General features: G+C 45.9%; 1 protein-coding gene across 1 annotated transcript; it reads right to left on the bottom strand.

The window, feature by feature from the left end:
* Positions 1-692: 692 nt before the first annotated feature.
* LOC101163766 (uncharacterized) lies at positions 693-20170 on the bottom strand. Its single transcript, XM_078934828.1, has 11 exons — positions 19732-20170; positions 19348-19439; positions 19048-19171; positions 18195-18855; positions 16700-16708; positions 13021-13270; positions 10307-10429; positions 8025-8367; positions 1829-1917; positions 1691-1760; positions 693-1602 (listed from the first exon to the last, which is right to left on the bottom strand). The coding sequence occupies exons 1-11, from the start codon at positions 20015-20017 to the stop codon at positions 839-841; spliced, it is 2811 nt and encodes a 936-aa protein (XP_078790954.1). The 5' UTR covers positions 20018-20170; the 3' UTR covers positions 693-838.
* Positions 20171-20325: the final 155 nt, after the last annotated feature.

Raw genomic sequence — 20325 nt, 5'->3', positions numbered from 1 at the left:
AACATTAAGGCGTAACTATTTGGACATTTAAAAAAACAGTTTACCTTCTTAATTAGGTTTTGACTTTTTTTTCCAGTTTTTAAAACAAATTATTTATTAATGATAAGTTTACAATGTATTGCAAACACAACACATTTTTCACACGATTTTTCAAAAATCATTTTTATACATTTTCAAAATTCTTTTCCAAACGTCTATAAAACTTTTAGCTGAATTTAGCTCTCCCACAAATATTTTACACATCAACACAACTTTATTTACACAGTGTTAAGAAAAATCTGCCTTAAACTTTGTGCTGCAATTGTGTTCTGATACTTAGAATTCAAACGCAATTAGCTCTTTGTTTTAAATGCAGTTTATTTATCATTTTTTATATTACAGTAACTTAAAAAGTGCAAAATGCATTTTTATTTGAATTATGACACTAAAAGACCCTGACCATTTAACCTTTGTGCTATCCAATGGGGTCCAGATGACCCCACCCTTACATTGATGTTTTCTCCCTACCGTGACAAAGGTGGATAAAGGTGGAAAGATTTCATGTAATCCATGGACACCAGTGAAGATCACAAATCATTGAAGAAAAAAGGTTCAGAGCACTGTCTAGTGGGTCTAGATGACCCAACCCCCAACGTTAAAGTGCCTAGGATAGCACAGGGGTTAAAATACAACAGATTATCTTTTTCTTTCTTTCTTAACTGTAAGATCGAATTTCATTTTTTCACACTGAATTCTAAATTGCAAATACAAAAATAAAATTTTCAATGGAGAATTGAATATCACTTTGAATTATGGGTAAAAAAGGCATCAGAGATCAGAGACCCTGAAGGTGGTCCTGTCAGGGCGATGTGGCGGCAGCGAGCCGCTTCTCTGTGGTGTGGAGGCTGATGTGGCGCCGCAGGTGCGTGCTGGAGATGAAGGTCTTGCTGCAGTGCAGACACTTGAACTGTTTGCAGTCGCTGTGCACGCTCATGTGGACCTTCAGCGATCCTGACTGCGCGAAGCGTTTGCCGCAGTGCGTGCAGCTGTAGCGCTTCTCGCCGGTGTGCACGCTGTGGTGGCGTTTCAGGTTGCTGGAGTCAGAGAAGCGTTTCCCGCAGAGCGTGCAGGCGAACGGCTTCTCGCCCGTGTGCACCCGCATGTGGGTCTTCAGGTTCTTCAGGCACGCCAGGCTTTTCCCGCAGCGGCTGCAGATGAAGGCGCGGCCTGCAGCGTCGTCCTGGTTCCCCCCGCTGTCCTGGAGCCCCCACGCTTCCCTCCTCGGGAACACGCTCGGACCTCCACCCGCCCCCATCTGCACAGGAAGCTTTTCTACAGGTGGTGGCGCCCTCTGCTGTTGGCAGAGGAAATTCCCACTGCGCTCCGATTCAGACGGGCAGCCAGGATAAGAACCCGGGGGATTCTGGGTAATGGAACCACGCTCTGACTCAAACATCAGACAGTCATAAGCGCCAGCTTCCAGCCTCTGACTGCAGTTCAGGCTGTTCTGGGTGGAGGAGGAGGTGGAGCTGACGGCGCCGGCGTCCGCCGCTTCCTGTCTGCTGAACGGGCCGGGAGCTTTTTCCTTCAGCGTCCGTACTTCCACAATGCGGCAAAAACCATCTGCAGACCAAAAGCACACCAGAACGTCAAACTTCCCGTCTGCCGCAACCGATGTTGCACCAACGGCTGAAGCGTGAGTCTTCCTCACCCTCCGCCTCCGAGGGCGACCAGGACTCCTTGTCCTCCTCTTTGATCACCACGGCGGATTCCCCTGTGGGCTGAAGTCAGAGAAGATGAAGGCTGCAGCAGGCAGTACAAAGGCTGCTCCTCTTCCTCCTGTACTCACCATCTGCTGCGTGCTCTCCCGCGTCGACGGAGGACTCGGGTCTCCGCGGACCGGCGTTCCCTGACCGGACAACCAGGAGGGCGCCGGCTCTGACACGAGAGGTGAGAGAGGACGTGAAATTCCAGAAATCAACACTTTCTTTTTTTTTCATTCAGGTGTCCACTGTGAGAGACATTACCTAACAGAATCTAGGTATCACGTTGCATGACTTTTTAAGTTATTTATTTGTATGCTACGGCAGCAAATAAGTATTTGAACACCTCAGTATTCGGGACTACAGCCTCTGTTTGCTATTACACAGGTCAAAGGTTTCCTGTAGCTTTTCACCAGGTTTGCACACACTGCAGGAGGGATTTTGGTCCACTCCTCCACATCAGTCAGGTTTTTGGACCGTCACTGAGAAACACAGAGTTTGAGCTCCCTCCATAGATTTTCTATTGGAACCAGGTCTGGAGACGTTTCTAGGCGCCTACAGAACCTTGATGTGCTTCTTCCGGAGCTGCTCCTTGGTCATCTTAGCTGTGCTTCAGGTCCTTGTCATGTTGGAAAAACCAGCCACCACTCATCTTCAATGCTGTAACTGAAGGAAGGAGGTTGTTGCCCAAAATCTTGCAGTACATGGCCTCGGTCATCCTCTCTTTAATACAATCCCACGTGCAGAAAACCCCCCCATAGCATGATGCTAGCTTCCCATGCTTCACAGTAGGGATGGTGTTCTTGGGATGGTCCTCATCATTCTTCTTATTCCAAACACGGTGAGAGGAATAAATTAAGACCATAAAGTTATATTTTGGTCTCATCTGATCACATGACTTTCTCCCATGACTCCTCTGGATCATCCAAATGGTCAATGGCAAACTTTACACGTGCCTGGACATTTAAGCAGGGGAACCTTCCGTGCCAAGCATGATTTCAAACAATGTCTTAGTGTATTACCAACAGTAACAGCAGAAACGGTGGTCCCAGCTCTATAACGGGCATTGACCATCTCCAGCTGTGTGGTTCTGGGCTGAGTCTCACCTTTCTTAAGATCACTGAAACCCCATGAGGTCAGATCTTGCATGGAGCCCCAGTCTGAAGGAGATTGACCGTCATGTTCAGCTTCTCCCATTTTCTAATACATGTTCCATTTGCAGCAGTAGCACACAAATTATTTTCTAAAAGAAATCATGCAATGGGATTTCCACATTTGTTTTTGGGCCGTTGAAATAATTGTATGTTCAAAATCAAATAAAGTTGGATTTCAAATGTTCTTCACACGTGTAGAATCTGCAGATGTTTTTGTTTCCACATCTGCACATCTCTCTGGCTGGGTTGATAAAACTGATTCAACCATCTGAATTGATCCAAGCTTTATTATTGTATTTCTTCACAAATATGTCTAAATGTGGAACCTTGTAAATTGAAAATTCAATCGAGTGGATTGAAAGAAGCAAGACATCGTGGATCAAATCTATCTAGATTCTAGTGAATCTAATCGATTCTGGAAATTATTGTTGACACATGTCAAAATTGGTTCAAAAGGTAAATATCTATTTATCCAATAATTATGATTGTAACATCCGGTGTTGTTCCACGCACCGACGCAAGTTGATGACGTATGTGACGTGTGACGGAAATAAATAAAAGGAAAAGAGTTGTCTGACGAAGAAGCCTCTTGTAGTCCCTGAATACCCTAAATAATACGGAAGTATTACATGGTGTCAGAACGGAGCGTGCCCACATCGACCTGACGATTGACGATGGAAAGCGCCGGCGTACCGATGCCGCGAATGGATTGGGATTCCACCAATTTACCTGACGCTTGGAGAAAATTCCGCCAGCACGTGGAGCTCATGTTCTCGGGCCCGCTGCGTAATAAATCTCAGGAGGAGAAATGCAGCTACCTGTTGTTGTGGATTGGGGAGAAAGGCAGAGATGTATACAGCACGTGGACTCTCACAGCTGATCAAAGAAAGGTACTGAGAACTTATTTTGATAGATTTGAGGAATATGTCACGCCCAAAGCAAACCCAATCTTTGCACGCTATAAATTCCATGAGAAGATACAGGGAGAATGTGAAAGTTTTGATCAGTTTTTAACGGATTTAAGGCTCCTGGTTAAAGACTGTAATTACCAAAACAGCGATGAGATGATCAGAGACAGAATTGTGTTTGCAACCAACTCACCACGAGTTCGGGAAAAACTGCTGTGTCAAGGCCCCGATCTGACTCTAGAAAAAGCGATCGACATCGTTAAATCACATGAGCTGTCTCAGCAGCAACTAAAAGTAATGGCAGGTGCCACCTCCAATATTTCTTCTCAGTCTGCTCATGCAATAAGCCAAAAACCACATAAGCCAAGCTCGTCCTACCACAGATTCAAAACCTATAATAGCAATGTGACGGCTCCAAACACAGAATGTGGAGCATGTGGAAAACAACACAGCCGCATGGAGGACTGTCCAGCAAAGGGACGCCAGTGCAACAATTGCAAGAAATTTAACCACTTCGCTAAGATGTGCAGAACGCAAAGACAGCCTAAAAATACTAAATACAAGCCCAGAAAGGTGCATACTGTCATGGATGATGAGCAGCAACCAGAACTGTTCGTTGATTCTGTTACTTCATGTTACAAAGACACAGACAAAGAACAAGCCTATGCTGAAATTGAGCTAGGAAAACAGAGACACAGATTGAGTTTTAAAGTGGACACTGGTGCTCAGGCTAACATCATACCAGCCAAAATATTTCACCAGACGTTCGGGAGTGTCGCTTTACGCCCAGCAGACAGCAACCTCACTGCATTTGGTGGGCATTCACTGAAAACAGAAGGAGTCTGCAGGCTGACATGCAGACACAAAGAAAAGATCATTCCTCTGGATTTCACCATAATATGCGAAAAGGCTCCCCCTGTCCTAGGCATGCGTGCTTGTCTGGACCTCGACATAGTCAGACTAATACATGTCGTTTCTGCAGAACCCAGGAGAGGCACAAACATCCTGGAGGAGTTTCCTGATGTTTTTGACGGCGTTGGTCTATTCCCTGGAGAATGTAAGTTTCAGCTAAAACCTTCAGCTGTCCCAGTGGTATGCCCCCCCCGCCGGATCCCGCATGCCCTGCGAGACCAACTTAAAGCTGAGCTCGATGCTATGGAAAATACAGACATAATACAGAAGGTGACAGAGCCAACAGAATGGGTAAATGCCCTAGTGGTAGTGGAAAAACCCAAAACCAAGAAACTTAGGGTGTGTCTAGACCCTCGCCCACTGAACAAAGCCATCCAAAGACCCCATTACCCCCTGCCTACGTTGGATGACATCACACCGAGGCTCGCGGGTGCACAGTACTTCAGCGTACTGGATGCCAGATCTGGATACTGGGCGATAAAACTCAGTGAGGAATCATCCATGTTGACCACCTTCAATACCATCTATGGAAGATACCGGTTCAAAAGACTTCCATTTGGAATAGTTTCAGCTCAAGATGAGTTCCAGCGGAGAGTTGATGAAGCATATGAAGGGCTCTCAGGCGTTTCCGCCATTGTGGATGACATCCTGGTGTACGGCCGCACGGAAGAGGAACACAACAGGAACCTGCGTGCAGTACTAGAGAGAACCAGAGAAAAGGGCATAAAACTGAATAAGGACAAAAGCATCATCTGCGTGCCTGAGGTGAGCTATTTTGGACACAAACTAACACGGGACGGGATCCAGCCCGATCCTAATAAAGTCAAAGCCATCAAAGAAATGCCACCTCCCAGCAACAAATCTGAGTTGGAGACCATATTGGGCATGGTAACTTACCTCTCAAAGTTTGCACCCAGACTTTCAGAAGCAACAGACCCACTACGTCAGCTACTAAAGGAGAACAGTGAGTTTGTGTGGGACTCTAATCATGACGTTGCTTTTCAGCGTGTAAAAGACCTGCTGACACAGGAACCAGGTCCTGTACTAGCGTACTTTGACTGTACCAAGGATGTGAAATTGCAGGTGGATGCATCCCAATGTGGCCTAGGAGCGGTTTTGCTGCAGGACGAAAGGCCAATAGCATACGCATCCAAAGCACTGAATGACACTGAGAAAAACTATGCCCAAATAGAGAAAGAACTGTTTGCAGTGCTCTTTGGGTGTAAGCGTTTCCACCAGTACCTGTATGGGAGGCAGGTAGTTGTCGAGTCAGACCACAAGCCTTTGGAATCCATAATGCGCAAACCACTTGTCGCCGCACCACCTCGACTCCAGCGCATGATATTGCAGCTTCAAAGGTATAACATTGACATCCAACACAAGCCAGGAAAACACATCCCCGTCGCCGACACGCTGTCCAGGAAACCTATTGAGTGTGACAGCCAGACATTGTGTGAAGGAATGGACTTTCAGATTCACAGTGTAATCTGTAATGCTCCTGTGAGTGACAGAAAAATGGCAGAAATCAGAGCAGCCACCGCACAGGATGAGCAGCTGTCAAGATTGAAGCAGATGATCCAATCAGGTTGGCCAGATTCGCGCAAAAGGTGCCCAACCACCGTCGCTGAATACTGGAACCACAGACATGAGATATCTGAGGTAGATGGCATCTTGCTGAAGGGCGAAAAGATAATCATCCCTCACTCGCTCAGGACAGACATGTTGTCACGCATACATACCGGACACCTTGGGATTGAAAAATCCAAGCAGAGAGCGAGAGATGTTCTGTTCTGGCCCGGGATGGGAAAACAAATAGAAACGCTGGTTGGATCTTGCAGCATCTGTCTAGAGAGGCGTCACTCACACCAGAGAGAACCAATGATATCCCATCCTATCCCAGAGAGACCTTGGCAAGTAATAGCCACAGACCTGTTCACGTGGAACAGCCGTGACTACATAGTAGCCGTTGACTACTACAGTAGATACTTTGAAGTAGAGAAAATTGTCAGTCTTACATCAGCCGCAGTGATTACAAAGCTCAAAGCTATGTTTGCCAGGTTTGGTGTGCCCCAGACTGTCATCAGTGATAACGGACCCTGTTACAGCTCACAGGAGTTCAAAAACTTTGCACATTCATGGGACTTTGAACACATCACGAGCAGCCCATTGTACCCACAGAGCAATGGACTTGCTGAAAAGACAGTGCAGACTGCCAAAGCTCTCATGGATAAAGCTCATGCTCAAAGAGTTGACCCGTACCTGAGTCTACTGGAGTACAGGAACACACCAGTGGATGGTCTGAAGTCACCAGCCCAGTTATTGATGAGTCGTCGCTTACACTCTGTGTTACCAGCTACGGAGAAGCAGCTGCAGCCGGTCCTTTCGCCTCGCTGCACATTCCAGAGCAGACGACAATTATGTCAAAGCCGGCAGAAGCAATACTATGACAGAAGTGCCAGAGCGCTGCCTGCTCTGTCCCAAGGATCTACAATTCGATTCCAACTTCCATCTGGGACATGGAAGCCTGCAACTGTCATTGGACCAGCACCCACACAAAGATCTTACAACATTGTCACTGATGAAGGCCAGATGCTGAGGAGAAACCGACGTCACCTTCTACAGACACAAGAACCTAATCCTGAAAAAAAATGCATCTGACCCAATCAAACCTGCGAGCACCGAAACAGAGTGTTTGCAACATCCTAACGCAGACCCGTTAGAACCAGAAGAAACATCACAACTGGTTTCTACCAGATCAGGTCGCATAGTGAGACCTAGGGTTGTTCTAGATCTGTAATCAAATCAGTCGTATTCTTTAGACTGAAACCTTGTTACCAAATGTGTTATTTTAAACCTTGTAAAAACTAAAAGGAAAAAAAAACATTGGTTTAATAGTTCATCCAAACGGGATTTGAATTTGCTCCATAAGTTTTATTGCTGAGTCTGATTGCTTTCTGGTTTAGTATGGTTTACACAGTCTCGTCAGTTTGACAACTATACTGAAGTTTTTTTTTTTTAAAAACAAGGGGGATGTAACATCCGGTGTTGTTCCACGCACCGACGTAAGTTGATGACGTATGTGACGTGTGACGGAAATAAATAAAAGGAAAAGAGTTGTCTGACGAAGAAGCCTCTTGTAGTCCCTGAATACCCTAAATAATACGGAAGTATTACAATGATTTGTTACAACTTGTCTTTAATGTTTACATTTTTTATTGAAATCTTAAAGTTACCGGAGTGCAACACTCAGATTTCCCACATTCCAAGTGGTCCATGAACGGTTCTTTCTTCATAAAAGTAATGTTCACCTGTACAGATGTTTCCTGGCGGTGCCACGCGCCTCCTGGGCTCCTGGTTTGTGAGCACGTGAACTCGCGGGGGCGCGCTCGCCTGCAGTAGCGTGCCGCCACTAACGGCTGCTCTGAGCGCGGTGGCGCGCGCGGCCCGCAGCTCCGCCAGGCGCAGCTTTCTCCGCAGAGCGTCGTTCTCTTTGCGGCTCCGCGTGATCTCCAGCTGCAGCAGCGCGTACCCGCCGTCCACGAGCTCGCAGATCTCCGCCACCGCCGCGTTAGCCAGGACCTCCATGATAGAGGCTAGCTGCGCGTGGAAGGACTCGCGCGGGGACATTTCGGACCAGCGCGTGCCTCGAATCTAAAGAAAATTGGGAAGCGCCGATGTCGTGGATGTCGTTCGGCTTCGGAACTAACGGAAGTGACGTTTCGCAGACGCTGAGCGGACAGTAGCTAACACGCATGCGCATAGCTTTTTTTTTTTTTAAAGATATGTAGATACCAAAAGAAATATGCACTGTATGAATTATTTGGGTGTGCAACTAGAAGCTCAGACTCTGGAGTTGAACAGACTGTTTTAGTTTTCACTGTCAGGACTCTGCAGGTCTTTTTTTCCAGACCAAACTGGTTCGCTATGATTTGTACTCAAGTTGGAACAGGAAGTAGCTATCCCAGATTTCAGCATGAAATTACAGAAAACCTTTGGTCTGCTGAAGCTTTCACTCATTCTTTTAATTTTATTTTTTTTATTGAATCTAGGGGACCAAGCCCAGCCCCTGTAAAAAATAATAAATCAACCCACACCATACTACTCCCTCCACAAACCTTTGCAGCATTACCTGTATAGAGTAGTGGACTGAGCGAGTGTGACGTCACCCATAGAAAATGGCTTACTTACGGCTCCAAGAAAATGAAGTCTATTCAGTCGCCATTTTCCCGCAGCACGGACGCTGCCATTTGGAGCCAGACGATGTCAGCAAATGGTTATTGGTCCGCGTCGGTCTGAATCAACGTTTTTATGGCCCCTACTCCCAAACGGTGCTCTCAGGAGAATCTGTTAATCAAATGTTTTGGATGTTCAAGGTGGGGGCCAGCGAGCACCACCTACTTTTACTAAGGCATCTGATTGGCCAGTATATAATTTTAATACCCTGGCTCGCAATAAAGAAAAAATGTCATGAAAAGAATATTAAGATTAGCAAGAATATGTTAAAAAAAAGGTATCAGAGCAAGAATGATCCTGACCAGTAGAATGACTGAGTAATAGCTGTTTATTTCTCCATAGACGTCTATGGGAATTTGACCTTTTGGAGCTGGTGGGTTCTTCCTGTTTGGAATGTGAGGGGGGAGGAGTCACTCAGTCCAGCTCGCTTATGGTTCTCCATGTTTACACCTAGCCTAAAGCAGACAGGTGTCATTTCAAAGCCGCCACATTCATCCGACCTGCTGTCCTTCCCTCTTTGTTATGATGCCACTGACGGCTGACTGTGGAGCATTTAGGAGTGTGGAAATGTCAGGCGTGGACTTGTTACACAGGAGCGTCACAGACGTAGGGAGCTTGAGGATGGAGAGAACAGTACATGGAGGCAGATGATTCACTATGGCGACCCCAAAAAGAAGCAGCTAAAAGGCCAAGAAGTCTTTATTGTTAAAAACAAAAAAAAAACATGAGAGACAGTCTCAGCGTTGAAACCCACAGATGATCTCAATCTGAAGATGAAACATGTCCATCGTTTTTATTTCTATAAGATATTTAAATAAGTCCAGAATTGTAAAAATAACACAAACCAGTGAAGGCTATTATTCAGCTTTTAAACTTGAAATCATCACAAGGAAAAGAGAAGATAAATTCAAGTCCTTGGAAAAACATGAAACCAAAATCTTTCAGAAAAAGCAGAATGACTCACTTTAATATTTGTTGTTTTATTCTGAAAAGTTAAACTTAACTGGATGGGATTTCCTTTAGAAGTGTCTTTCTATCTCAAAATAAAAAAATGACGACATCACAGCAGACGAAACCGTCAAAAAAAAAATGAATGTGGCCAAAATCTCTTATGGGGCTCAAAAAGATTATTTTGAAATCCAGAAACGAAATGAAACATCCACAAGTTGGACCAACTTGGGCTCAGCACCTCCCTGTGCAACTGGAATTTCTGACAGGGAGACCACAGGCAGTTTGTGTCGGCAACAACACCTCCAGCACCATCACAATGAACACAGGGGTCCCCCAAGGCTGTGTGCTGAGCCCCCTTCTCTTCACTCTGCTGACTCACAACTGCACCCCAACATCAAGCTCCAACCTCTTCATCAAGTTTGCGGATGAGACAACAGTGGTGGGTCTCATCAACAACAACGACGACGAGACCCCCTACAGGAGTGAGGTGAACAGGCTGGCTCTGTGGTGCAAAGACAACAATCTCCACCTGAAAGTGGAGAAGACAAAGGAGATGGTTGTGGACTTCAGAAGAACTCACACCCAGCCCGCTCCACTGATCGTCAATGGTGCTGCTGTGGAAAGGGTGAGCTGCACCAAATTCCTGGGGGTGTACATCTCCGACGACCTGTCTTGGAACCACAACACTGCATCACTGGCCAAGAAATCCCAACAACGCCTGTACTTCCTCCGCAAACTGAAGAGGGCCAGAGCTTCAACCCCCCATCATGCAGACCTTTTACAGGGGCGCCATCCTGACCAGCTGCATCACCGTGTGGTACGGAGCCTGCAACGCGTTCTGCCGGAAGACTCTGCAGCACATTGTGAAAACAGCTGAGAAGATCGTTGGTGTCCCTGTCACTGGCCTCTGGGACATTTATCATTCCCGCCAAGCCGTCAGGATTGCATGGGACCCCTCACACCCATCCCAGAGTCACTTCCTCCTGCTGCCACCAGGCCAGAACCAGCAGACTCACGGACAGTTTCCTCCATCAGGCAATAAGGAAACTCAACTCCCTCCCTGCCCTCCCCCCTCTGGCCCCTCCACTCCCTGCTAGAAACTTATACTGAAATACGTTCACACCTGCATCAGAACATCATCTTCACCAAAGACTGCCATCACTGACTCCTCTGCTTACTCTTCTCTTTAAACTGTCACTTTAACCATCTCATTGCTCTTTTGCACTATTTACATTGCTGTTATTATTCTTGTAATTGTTATTTTATTATTTTCTAAGCTGCTTGCACTGTGGGGCGAGAGGAAAGTCATTTCATCTGTGCTGTATGTCATGTGTATGCAGCTTATTTGACAAGAAAGCTGACTTTGACTTGACTTTGGAAACCAAAACATTTATATTCAATGGGAGTGTTAGAGTTATTATGGGATGGCCACAGGACCTACGGTTTGGAAGGCATTTTGTGGCAAAGTGTAAATTTGACATTTTTCCACAATATGGGAAACAAAAACTGTTGTTCAAGCAATGCACACTCAAGTTTACAACTTAAGTGTTGCTGACCTTTGACCTCGGGAAGAGGCCGCCATCTTGAATAAAAAAAAAAACACCTTTACCTCCAGCTAGTTGTGTGTATTGGCAAGAGTACGGTTAAATCTTCACTGTAAATCAGATAACTGGTTTAAAGCAATACTAAAATCCATTTTGCCATTCCATCTTTTATGTTTCCATTGACTATAGCGAGGTGATCGCTACTCCAGGCGGCTGAGAGAGCCGCTGTCTGCCGCCGGAGCGGCATAGTGATCTCCGACAGTGGAGCACGCTATGCCAGGCAGCTGTCTGGCCGGCCGACAGAGAGCCGCTGCGGTATGGCATAGCAGCAAGCTCAGTCATCCTAAATCTTTTTTTTTTTTTTTTCATCAAGACAATAATAAATAGATGCCCTAGTTTGATTCTTGTTTTTATTTTCCCCCTCTTGAATTACTGCGGGGTCACAGAGACATGGAAGTAGCGGCAGAAAGCAGCTGTATGAAGTGTGTGCGAGTGTGTATGACGCTTTTTAAAGTACATAAACATCCTCCGTGTCTTCCATGCATAATGAGATATAAACAGACAGAAATGAGAAGGTATCTGCTGTAAATCCAAGTATTTTGTGTGGGAATTAATGAATTACTTTTTTACCCATGTCAGGTCACGGGCTGCGTGGAGAAGCTTGGTGTAGGCGGTGTAAAAAACCAGAGTGAAGGCTGCAAACCAGCAGCTTCCTGAACTTTTCCTCCTCAGGACTTTTTGTTCATCTATTCCCAAAGAATCTTTGGATTTCCGAATTTGAGCCACGGTTAGTTCTGGAAATGAAACTTGTTGGATGTCAGATCTGTGAACTTAAAACCTATTACAGGTGAACTGAATTCCATTTAGGTTTGGGAATTTTTCAATGTTTCCGTCTTTTCTTTCAATGCCTTTCAGAATTGTAGTATTGGATTGAAGCTAGAACATTTCACTTGTTTTTTTCTTCATTCAAAACTTTATAAAGCTTGTGTGGGCCAAAAATACAGTGAACAACCTGTTGTGTCTGGGTTGTACCCATTGACTGTATCTGAGAACTGGACTGAGCGAGTGTGACGTCAAATGTGCGACCAAATGGTTTCCTTCAGGCTCCAACCAGATGAAGTCAATTCTGGCGCCTTTTTTTCCTCAATCACCGTGTCCAGAAATCCTCTGGACACAGTGATTGGGTCTGCTTGCCATCGTATCTATGGCAGCGGGTTTGGACAGAGAGGGGGGAGGGGTCACTCAATCCAGTCTATTTAAATCAATGGTTGTAAGTCACATAAACGGTCTTTGGGTCTTTTTATTTGATCAGGGAACAAAATGTAAACATCAAACTTTCCGTTTCTCTTTGTTGATCGTTTTACGCCAAGTTTTTAACCCTCTTCTGAAAGTTACACGCTTATCCAACAGCTGAATTTTTCTTTTACTAAATCTGTTTGTATTTTTAAGCAGAAAAATGGTCTTAAACCAAAACTATAAACGTTTATTTCTTGGTTTGCAAACTGTTATTCTATAAAAGGTTTGACTTTTTCTGGAGTGACTTAAAAAATGAACAGAAAGTCATTTGTGACGCTCACAGAGAGGTCTGGCCGGTTTGGGCGGGTGGGGTCCAGCTGCTGGGGTGGGACTTCTTCGCGTGCAGCTTCAGGCTGTATTTGATCATGAAGCTCTTGGAGCAGAGCTTGCAGGTGTACGGCCGCTCGCCGGTGTGAACGTTTTGGTGCGACTTCAGGTGTGCAGACTGGGTGAACTTCTTGCCGCACTGACTGCAGGAGAAAGGCCGCTCGCCTGTGTGGATCCTCATGTGGACCTCCAGGTTCTGCGCGCTGGCGTACGTTTTGTTGCACATGGAGCAGATGAAGCGCTTCCTGTGGAGACCGGCGCCCGGCTGCCCGGCGAGGAGCTGTGGCGGGCCCGTCTGGTCCCCGTAGAGCCCTAAGTTCACAGCGCCGGCGTCGCACTCGAACACTGAACTCCTGCTGTCGGACAGCTGGCCGTCTGCGGGGGAGGAGCCAGAGATGCTGACTACCTTCAGTCCGAACGCGTCACCACTGTCATTCGGGACAAACGTGCCAAAAGCCACCGAGCCTTTAGGCTGTTTGGACCACACCGAATCCACGCTCAGGTCCAGTTCCGCTCGGCTGGATGGGGATTGAGCTTCCATTAGAGTGCTGCTGCTGAAACACATCTGAGACGAGAAAGAACAGACGGACTCGCCACCGTCCGCGGAGACGCCCTCCACCAGCTGAGAGGAGCAGCCCGGCCCGCCGGTGGGCCCGTCCAGAGTGTAAATTGGAAGCTTGGCCTGCGCCGCGGGGGGTGATGACATCACGTCCATCTGATCCGACAGCTCTTCTGAATCCTCTGTCCTGCAACTGCGTCTTCTCTTTCTGCTGATCGCGGTCGACGTGGCGCCCCCTCTGGCTGCGCTCCTCTCAGCAGACGCCCTGTCACCTGAAATTTACAACGATCGACCATGTGGGTCAGAGCAGGTAGATGGACCAGAGGGACACCAAGAAATCCACACACAGCATTAATGTCTGGACACCAAACTATTGAGCAGAAAAATAATTTTTGATTAGCTTTTGATGGAATAAGCTCCGCCTCCATCATGAGGTAGCTGGGATAGAATCGAGGAACCTCTATGATTCTCCACAGAAATATCGTGGATGGATGGATTTTACAGCAAAATCCAGACTAAAAGAAAATGAATGACGAAAATGGAGACATGTTTTCCCTCTAATGATAAAATCTCTGTGGTTTTTTTTAAGGATGGATATTTTAAAACAAAACAGAATGCTTTTTTGTTCTTTAGATTTGGAAAGATGGATTTCAGTTTTTGTTAAAAGAGGGAATCCCATAGACGTCTGCATTTCCATCAACACCTGAGGACATCAGGAACGTTTAACACCGGTTCATTCATGTTACTTTTATCAAATGTATCTTTTTATAGGACAAACTGGATTAAAAATCCCACAGAAAGTCATTCCTATGATCTATGTGCGCCACAAATGTCTAACAGTGGACGTCTTAAACACACATGTTCACCCTGATTTAAAAAAAAGCTTTGGAACGAGCTCAAATTCTAACACTTCAACCACTGTGCTGTACAGTTGGTTAGAGGTTTGAAAAGTAAATTCATGTTTACTTCTATGTCTAGCTACAAACAGAGTAATGTTGTGTACTCTATCCACTGCAAAGAGAACTGCAATGAACAGTATACACAAGCAGCTTTACCAACATCGCAGAGCCAACCCAAGTGGACCTGAGTCTGCAGTGCATCTCCACCTGAAGGCCACAAACCACTCGTTCGAGGACAGTGAAGTCAGAATTCCAGCCAGAGAGAAAGGATGGTTCGAGCGAGGAGTGAAAGAAGCCATTTTTGTCAAGAAGGATAAACCTTCTCTTAATAAGAACGGTGGTCTCAGGTATATTCTTCCATCCATCTACGGCAGTGTTCTGAAACCTAAACAAACCAAACCAGTTCCAGCTGGGTCGTTAACAGCTATAAGAGATGACCAGTTTGGGGAGGGAGTCACTGGCTCCCCAACCCCCAGCTGAGGACAAAGGACTATTAACGTCCTGAAACCATGTAGGCTAAGTTGACAATACCATCCAGTTTCAGGTCTGACTCCTCCCACATGAGCGCATATATACCAGCTCTTTTACCAGCTAATTCAGACAAGACAAAGCCTCTTGGATAAGAGGTGAAATGTCTTCTAATTTAAAATAAACTAAGTCCAGATGACAACCCCTAAACCTACTACTATGATGGAATCAACCTGGATGAATGAGAGTCTTTATAGACAAAAATTCACGTTTATGTTCACATGGGAAAGTTTGGTCTGTTTTCTCTGATTACACCCCTCCCGCCTCCCTTTCATTCACCTTCATCCTCAGTGTCGTTACTGTCAGAGTCTTCGTCTTTGATCAACACCACTTCAGGAAGCTGCAGGCACAACAAAATCATCATCATCATCATGATCAGTGAGTTCAAGAGACGAAAAAGCAAATGATTTCTCTGTTAGATGTTTTGTTTCAATCCTAAAATTGAAAATGATTGATCAGAACAGCTCGATCTTTTTCCATCTTGGTTGTTGGTTATTAGTTAACCCATTTCTTCAAAGCAAAGGAGAGAATGACTTCATCACAGTTTCTACGCCCAATGGAGTCATTAACCAGAGAAAGTGTCTTTCTGCCTGCTGCAGTGATGCCACTGAGAAGAAAAGCATGAAATGATTCTAGTGAGGAGTTTTTGGCGCTTGTTTTCCAAAAACTCAAACTCCACAAACACGGAATTTCATTAAATATCTGCTCTTTGAAAGGAGGCTAAGTAGAGCTTTTAGAAAATAAATCCGATCTCTAAACATGTACACATCAATGCATTGACATGAGATACACACAAAAATATGAAGGTTTCTGCTGTAAATCAAAATATTGCTCCCATCCCTGTATATAATAAGTTATCACGTGAATTATTGTTTCGTGGGAACGGATTACTACAGCGTGGGAACGAATTAATTACTTCGTGGGAACCAATTACATTTTATTTTATTTTTTTTTACTCGTCAGGCTCCGTACAAAGGAATAGAGAAAAAAAGAACCCAAAAGGTATGGAAGCCCAGAAGGGCCACGTGGAAAACTTTTTGCTGTAATTTCACAAGAATAACCTTATTATGACGGTGTACCTACAACGGTCCTATAACGGTTTAATTTTCACATTTTTTATGGTTTATGATGAACAATATTTCTGTTACCACGGACTCAATAAAAGTATTTAAAAACCTTTACCAGTCCCGCGTGAGCGTGTTCAGCCAGGTGTGCCGTCCGCGGTGTTACAGGCTGCTCCCGCTCCGCCCCGGCAGCTCCTCCATGACCTCCGCAGGCAGCAGCGGCGGCCCCCCTGAACCCATCCCGCTCTCGAGGCGACGCATCCGGCCGCAGGACCTTATCCGCGAACGGCGCCGGTTCCATTCCTTCCGCAGCCGCACGCGGCCCGCTGCTCCCGCGGACCACGATGGACTCGATGAGCTGCAGCTTTTTCTTCAGGTCCTCGTTCTCCTTATGGCTGCGGCTGATCTCCATCTGCAGCACCGCGTAGCCTTCGTTCACCAGCTCGCAGATCTCCGCCACCGCCGCCTTGGTCAGCGCCCCCATGATGACGGCCAGCTGCTCCTGGAGGGCTCTGCTGCTTAAAACAGACATCCCACCGCGCGAGCAGAACCCCAACTCACCCGAAAAACCTTCCGCCGAACCGCGTGAAGCTAAAACAAACGCCGGACGAGCAACAGACGACGGCTCTGGACCTCTAATGGACCACAAACAAGGAGGCGTCATTCCGACTTGTTGATGTCATATCCGGAATTTTTCAAAATAAGACCCCAAAACAATTTAGAAATGGTTCTGTTGGAATAATGTATATAAGTTATCTCACATTTGCTTTTTATGCAAATACATATAGGTGATATAATCATGTTTGCAGAAGTGTCTGTGTCCAACTCTGTTTCACAGGAAGGTGGAGGTGAAACCCGTGGGAGAAAACGTTTATCTTTCCAGTATCTTCCTGCAGCTTGTTAGCTGTGCTTAGAATGAATCGAAGGACGCTCTGTGTTAGTTTATCCGTGAGAAAAGGCTTTGCAGGTCTGAAGATGATGTGAGAAGGCTGAGATAGACATGTCGTAATTCATGTTTTCTGATGGCACTGCAGCTGTGTTTTTATCTATTTCCCCTCCTTAGAGCTCAGCGCACATGTAAATTAGGGAAAACTCAAAACAACTTAATAAAAGGGAAGAGCAGCAGAATATGCGCCAGGAGTGGAGAGAGATTGTTTACTGGGTAGATCTCTGTCTGCTCTCCTCGTAAAGGTACCTTAGTCTGTTTGTCTTTTTTCCTTTTTGAATTGTTCTGACGTTGCAGGTTGTTTTAAACTAACAGGTTCTAAAAAGTTTAAATAAAAAACTGTGGAAACATTTGCAAGAAAAATCTTGTTTTTCAGTATGATAAATATATGAAATGACTGTTACTCAGTAGAAGTAAACGTCCACATGAAATATCACAGGAAAGGATTTCAAAAAGTTTATTATTGAATTTGCTGATTTTATACATGTTTAATTAGTCATGTTAAACAAATTAATAATTCCAATTTTTCATTTTTGCAATAAAAATACAAATGAATGAATCTGAGGAACTTGTTAAAAGCAATAAGAACACAGTGATATTTAATGAGAAACATTTCACAAAAATGGAATGTCTTTCTCTCTCTCTCTCTCTTATATATATATATATATATATATATATATATATATATATATATATATATATATATATATATATATATATATATAGCGGAAAACACTTTATTTTGAACTAAACTTATCTTGCAGTGGCAAAATTAGCATTTACAACTTAAGTTCAGTAAATTTGGAATAAAATGTCCAAAGACAAGTTATTCTGTTTAAAAATAAATAAATAAATAAAGTATTTGTGTCCTTGACCTGTTATAATTTCATTTTAGTACAATTTTGACAAATGTATTTGGTGCGACTGAGTTTTGGAAAGTGTTTGGAAACTTTTTTTGGGGACACCAATCGGACATATTTGCAAAAAGGTTGACCAATCAGAGTCCAAGTTTAGTCTTTGAATTGATGTTGCAGTCAGCCCTGAGGTTCTGTGTTGGTTCAGACCGGGCCTGTCGGTTCTGCCGCATGGTGTTTCTGCTGGTGGATCCTCAGGTTCTGCTTCCCAGCGAACCTCTTCCCGCACCGCTCGCAGGCGAAGGGCCGCTCGCCCGTGTGGACGCTCTGGTGCGTCTTCAGGTGGCCTGACTGCGTGAAGCGCTTCCCGCACTGAGCACAGCTGTAAGGGCGCTCGCCGGTGTGAACGCGCACATGTGTCTCCAGACTCCGTGAGGACGTGAAGAACTTCCCGCAGTAGCTGCAGACAAAGCGCCTGTCCCTGCAGTACCTGTTGAGGTCCAGCGGGTCGAGTCTAGACCTGCCGAGACCCAGGAGCGCTGGTCCTTGGTGATCTGGTTTTAGGTAAGACCTATGAGTGACAGGCAGAAGGTTTGAGGAGCGCTGATTGGTCCATGAGGAGCTGGGGTCCATCTCAGAATCATATGGGAGGGAGCTAATGAGGGCCGATCCACAGTTCTGCTCAGACGGGCCAGGAAGTGAAGCTGGGCTCCTTCGTGAGCCGAGCAGAAACTGCTGCCGCGTCTCGCCATCCGACTCCAATTCAAACCCAACATCCGTGGAGCTGCCTTCGGCAACCTCAACAGGACCCGGGGGCGATGCCTGCCTTGTCAGTCCATCCCCATCCTGGTCCCAGGGCCGCAAGTCGACATCTGTGACCTTTACCCCAGAGGGCCCCGCTTCCCTGTCATCCACCCCTGATGGTACAGCCTCTGTTCCTGCAGACAAAAATACATTAACAAGTCTTTCCCCTTCAGATCAGACAAAAATATTTTTGGGAACACAGGAAGTGATGGTTATTCTATCACAGTTTTCCTGCATTCATTGCCATGACGACATGCATGTTTGAGGAAGCAGAGCCTCCTCCCAATCCCATCATGAGTGCATCTTTTCCGTGAACAGTTACCAACCATCGCTGCTCAGAAGCAGCTCTCCTGCCACTGTGTCTCCCTCCTTCGCCTCTCCATCTTCCTTGATGACAACAACACCCTGCTGCATGCTGATTGGCTCCTCTGCAGCAGCTGTCAGTGGATCCTGAGGAAATGAAATCATTCAAAGGCTGTTGTTGGCTCTCCGTCAGCAGACATCAGAAGACTTTTAAATGAACAATTATAACTGAATATCTGTTGATTCCACTTAATCAGAACTTTTTAGTGTTTTGATGTGGCCTGGCTGTAATCTGAAGCAGAGATGAAGCAGCTGCTTCTCACCTCTCTTCTGTCAGGACTCTCCTCCAGAACCGGAACCTGTCCACATCCTGGGAGGGTGGACAGCTTGGGCTGCGTGGAGGAGCCGGGTCCAGCTGGAGAGGAAGCCAAAGGAAATTCACGTGGGACTATTTATTTATTTACTTCTTTTTAATTAGAAGGTCTGATTGTTCCACTTATTTTTTAAAAATTGTTAAAGTCATATATCTTGATAAAAAAAAAAACATAAATCCCCAACAGGTGCAAAGCAACGAATTATTTTTTGTAGTTAGGTTTGGTGGGAATCCTTCCGCCAATATATCGCAGCCGCATCACCACCGAGAGGAGACGGATGACAGAAACCCGCTGGTTCCGTCCATTAAGAGAAAAACAGCATTTGTTTCTCACCGAGGTTAAATTCCGGCCGACTGCCGCCGCTCTGCCTGCCCTCCGCATCCTCCTCCGCCCGGCTGCCGCCCGAAATCGCAGCGTCTCGGTTCTTCCGAGCGATGATGGACTCGATGAGCTCCAGCTTCATCCGCAGCGCCTCGTTCTCTTTGTGGCTGCGGCTGATCTCCAGCTGCAACACGGCGTAGCTGTCGTCCACCAGCTCGCAGATCTCCGTCACCGCCGCTTTGGTCAGCGCCTCCATGATGGACAGGAGCTGGGAGTGAAATGCCCGGAAAGTCGCCATTCCGGCGGAATGTCCGCCTCTGTTTATCCACGGGGGGAAACGCTCTCTGCTTCCGTTTACAGACCGAGCCGCAGTACACCTGCCGGCGGAGAACACCGAAGCTTCGACGGAGCGTCGCTGTTCGGACAGCTGCCTTCCCAGTTCACACGAGCTTCATCCGCTTCCGTAATAATATTTTCACAATAAAAGTTTGAAGGCTCTGCTGTGGTGCTTCATTTTACCTTTTACACTAACTGTCAGTTAGTAGACAGACCCTAACTCAAATAGTGATTTCCTCTGGCTTGACAGAAAATTGAAATGATTGCCAA

The sequence above is a fragment of the Oryzias latipes genome, chromosome 17 (assembly GCF_053564925.1).
Source record: "Oryzias latipes strain Hd-rR chromosome 17, Olatipes_Hd-rR_3.1".
Lineage (NCBI taxonomy): Eukaryota > Metazoa > Chordata > Actinopteri > Beloniformes > Adrianichthyidae > Oryzias > Oryzias latipes.
Note: the sequence above shows the minus strand (reverse complement) of the source record. Positions and strands in the feature narration are given on the sequence as shown.

Coding starts and splice junctions, on each gene's coding strand:
- LOC101163766 (XM_078934828.1), bottom strand. CDS start 20,017: ATGGCGACTTTCCGGGCATTTCACTCCCAGCTCCTGTCCATCATGGAG. Junction 19,440..19,731: donor TCGGCCGGAATTTAACCTCG/GTGAGAAACAAA, acceptor CTTCCTCTCCAG/CTGGACCCGGCTCCTCCACG. Junction 1,918..8,024: donor GCCAGGAAACATCTGTACAG/GTGAACATTACT, acceptor CTCTCGTGTCAG/AGCCGGCGCCCTCCTGGTTG.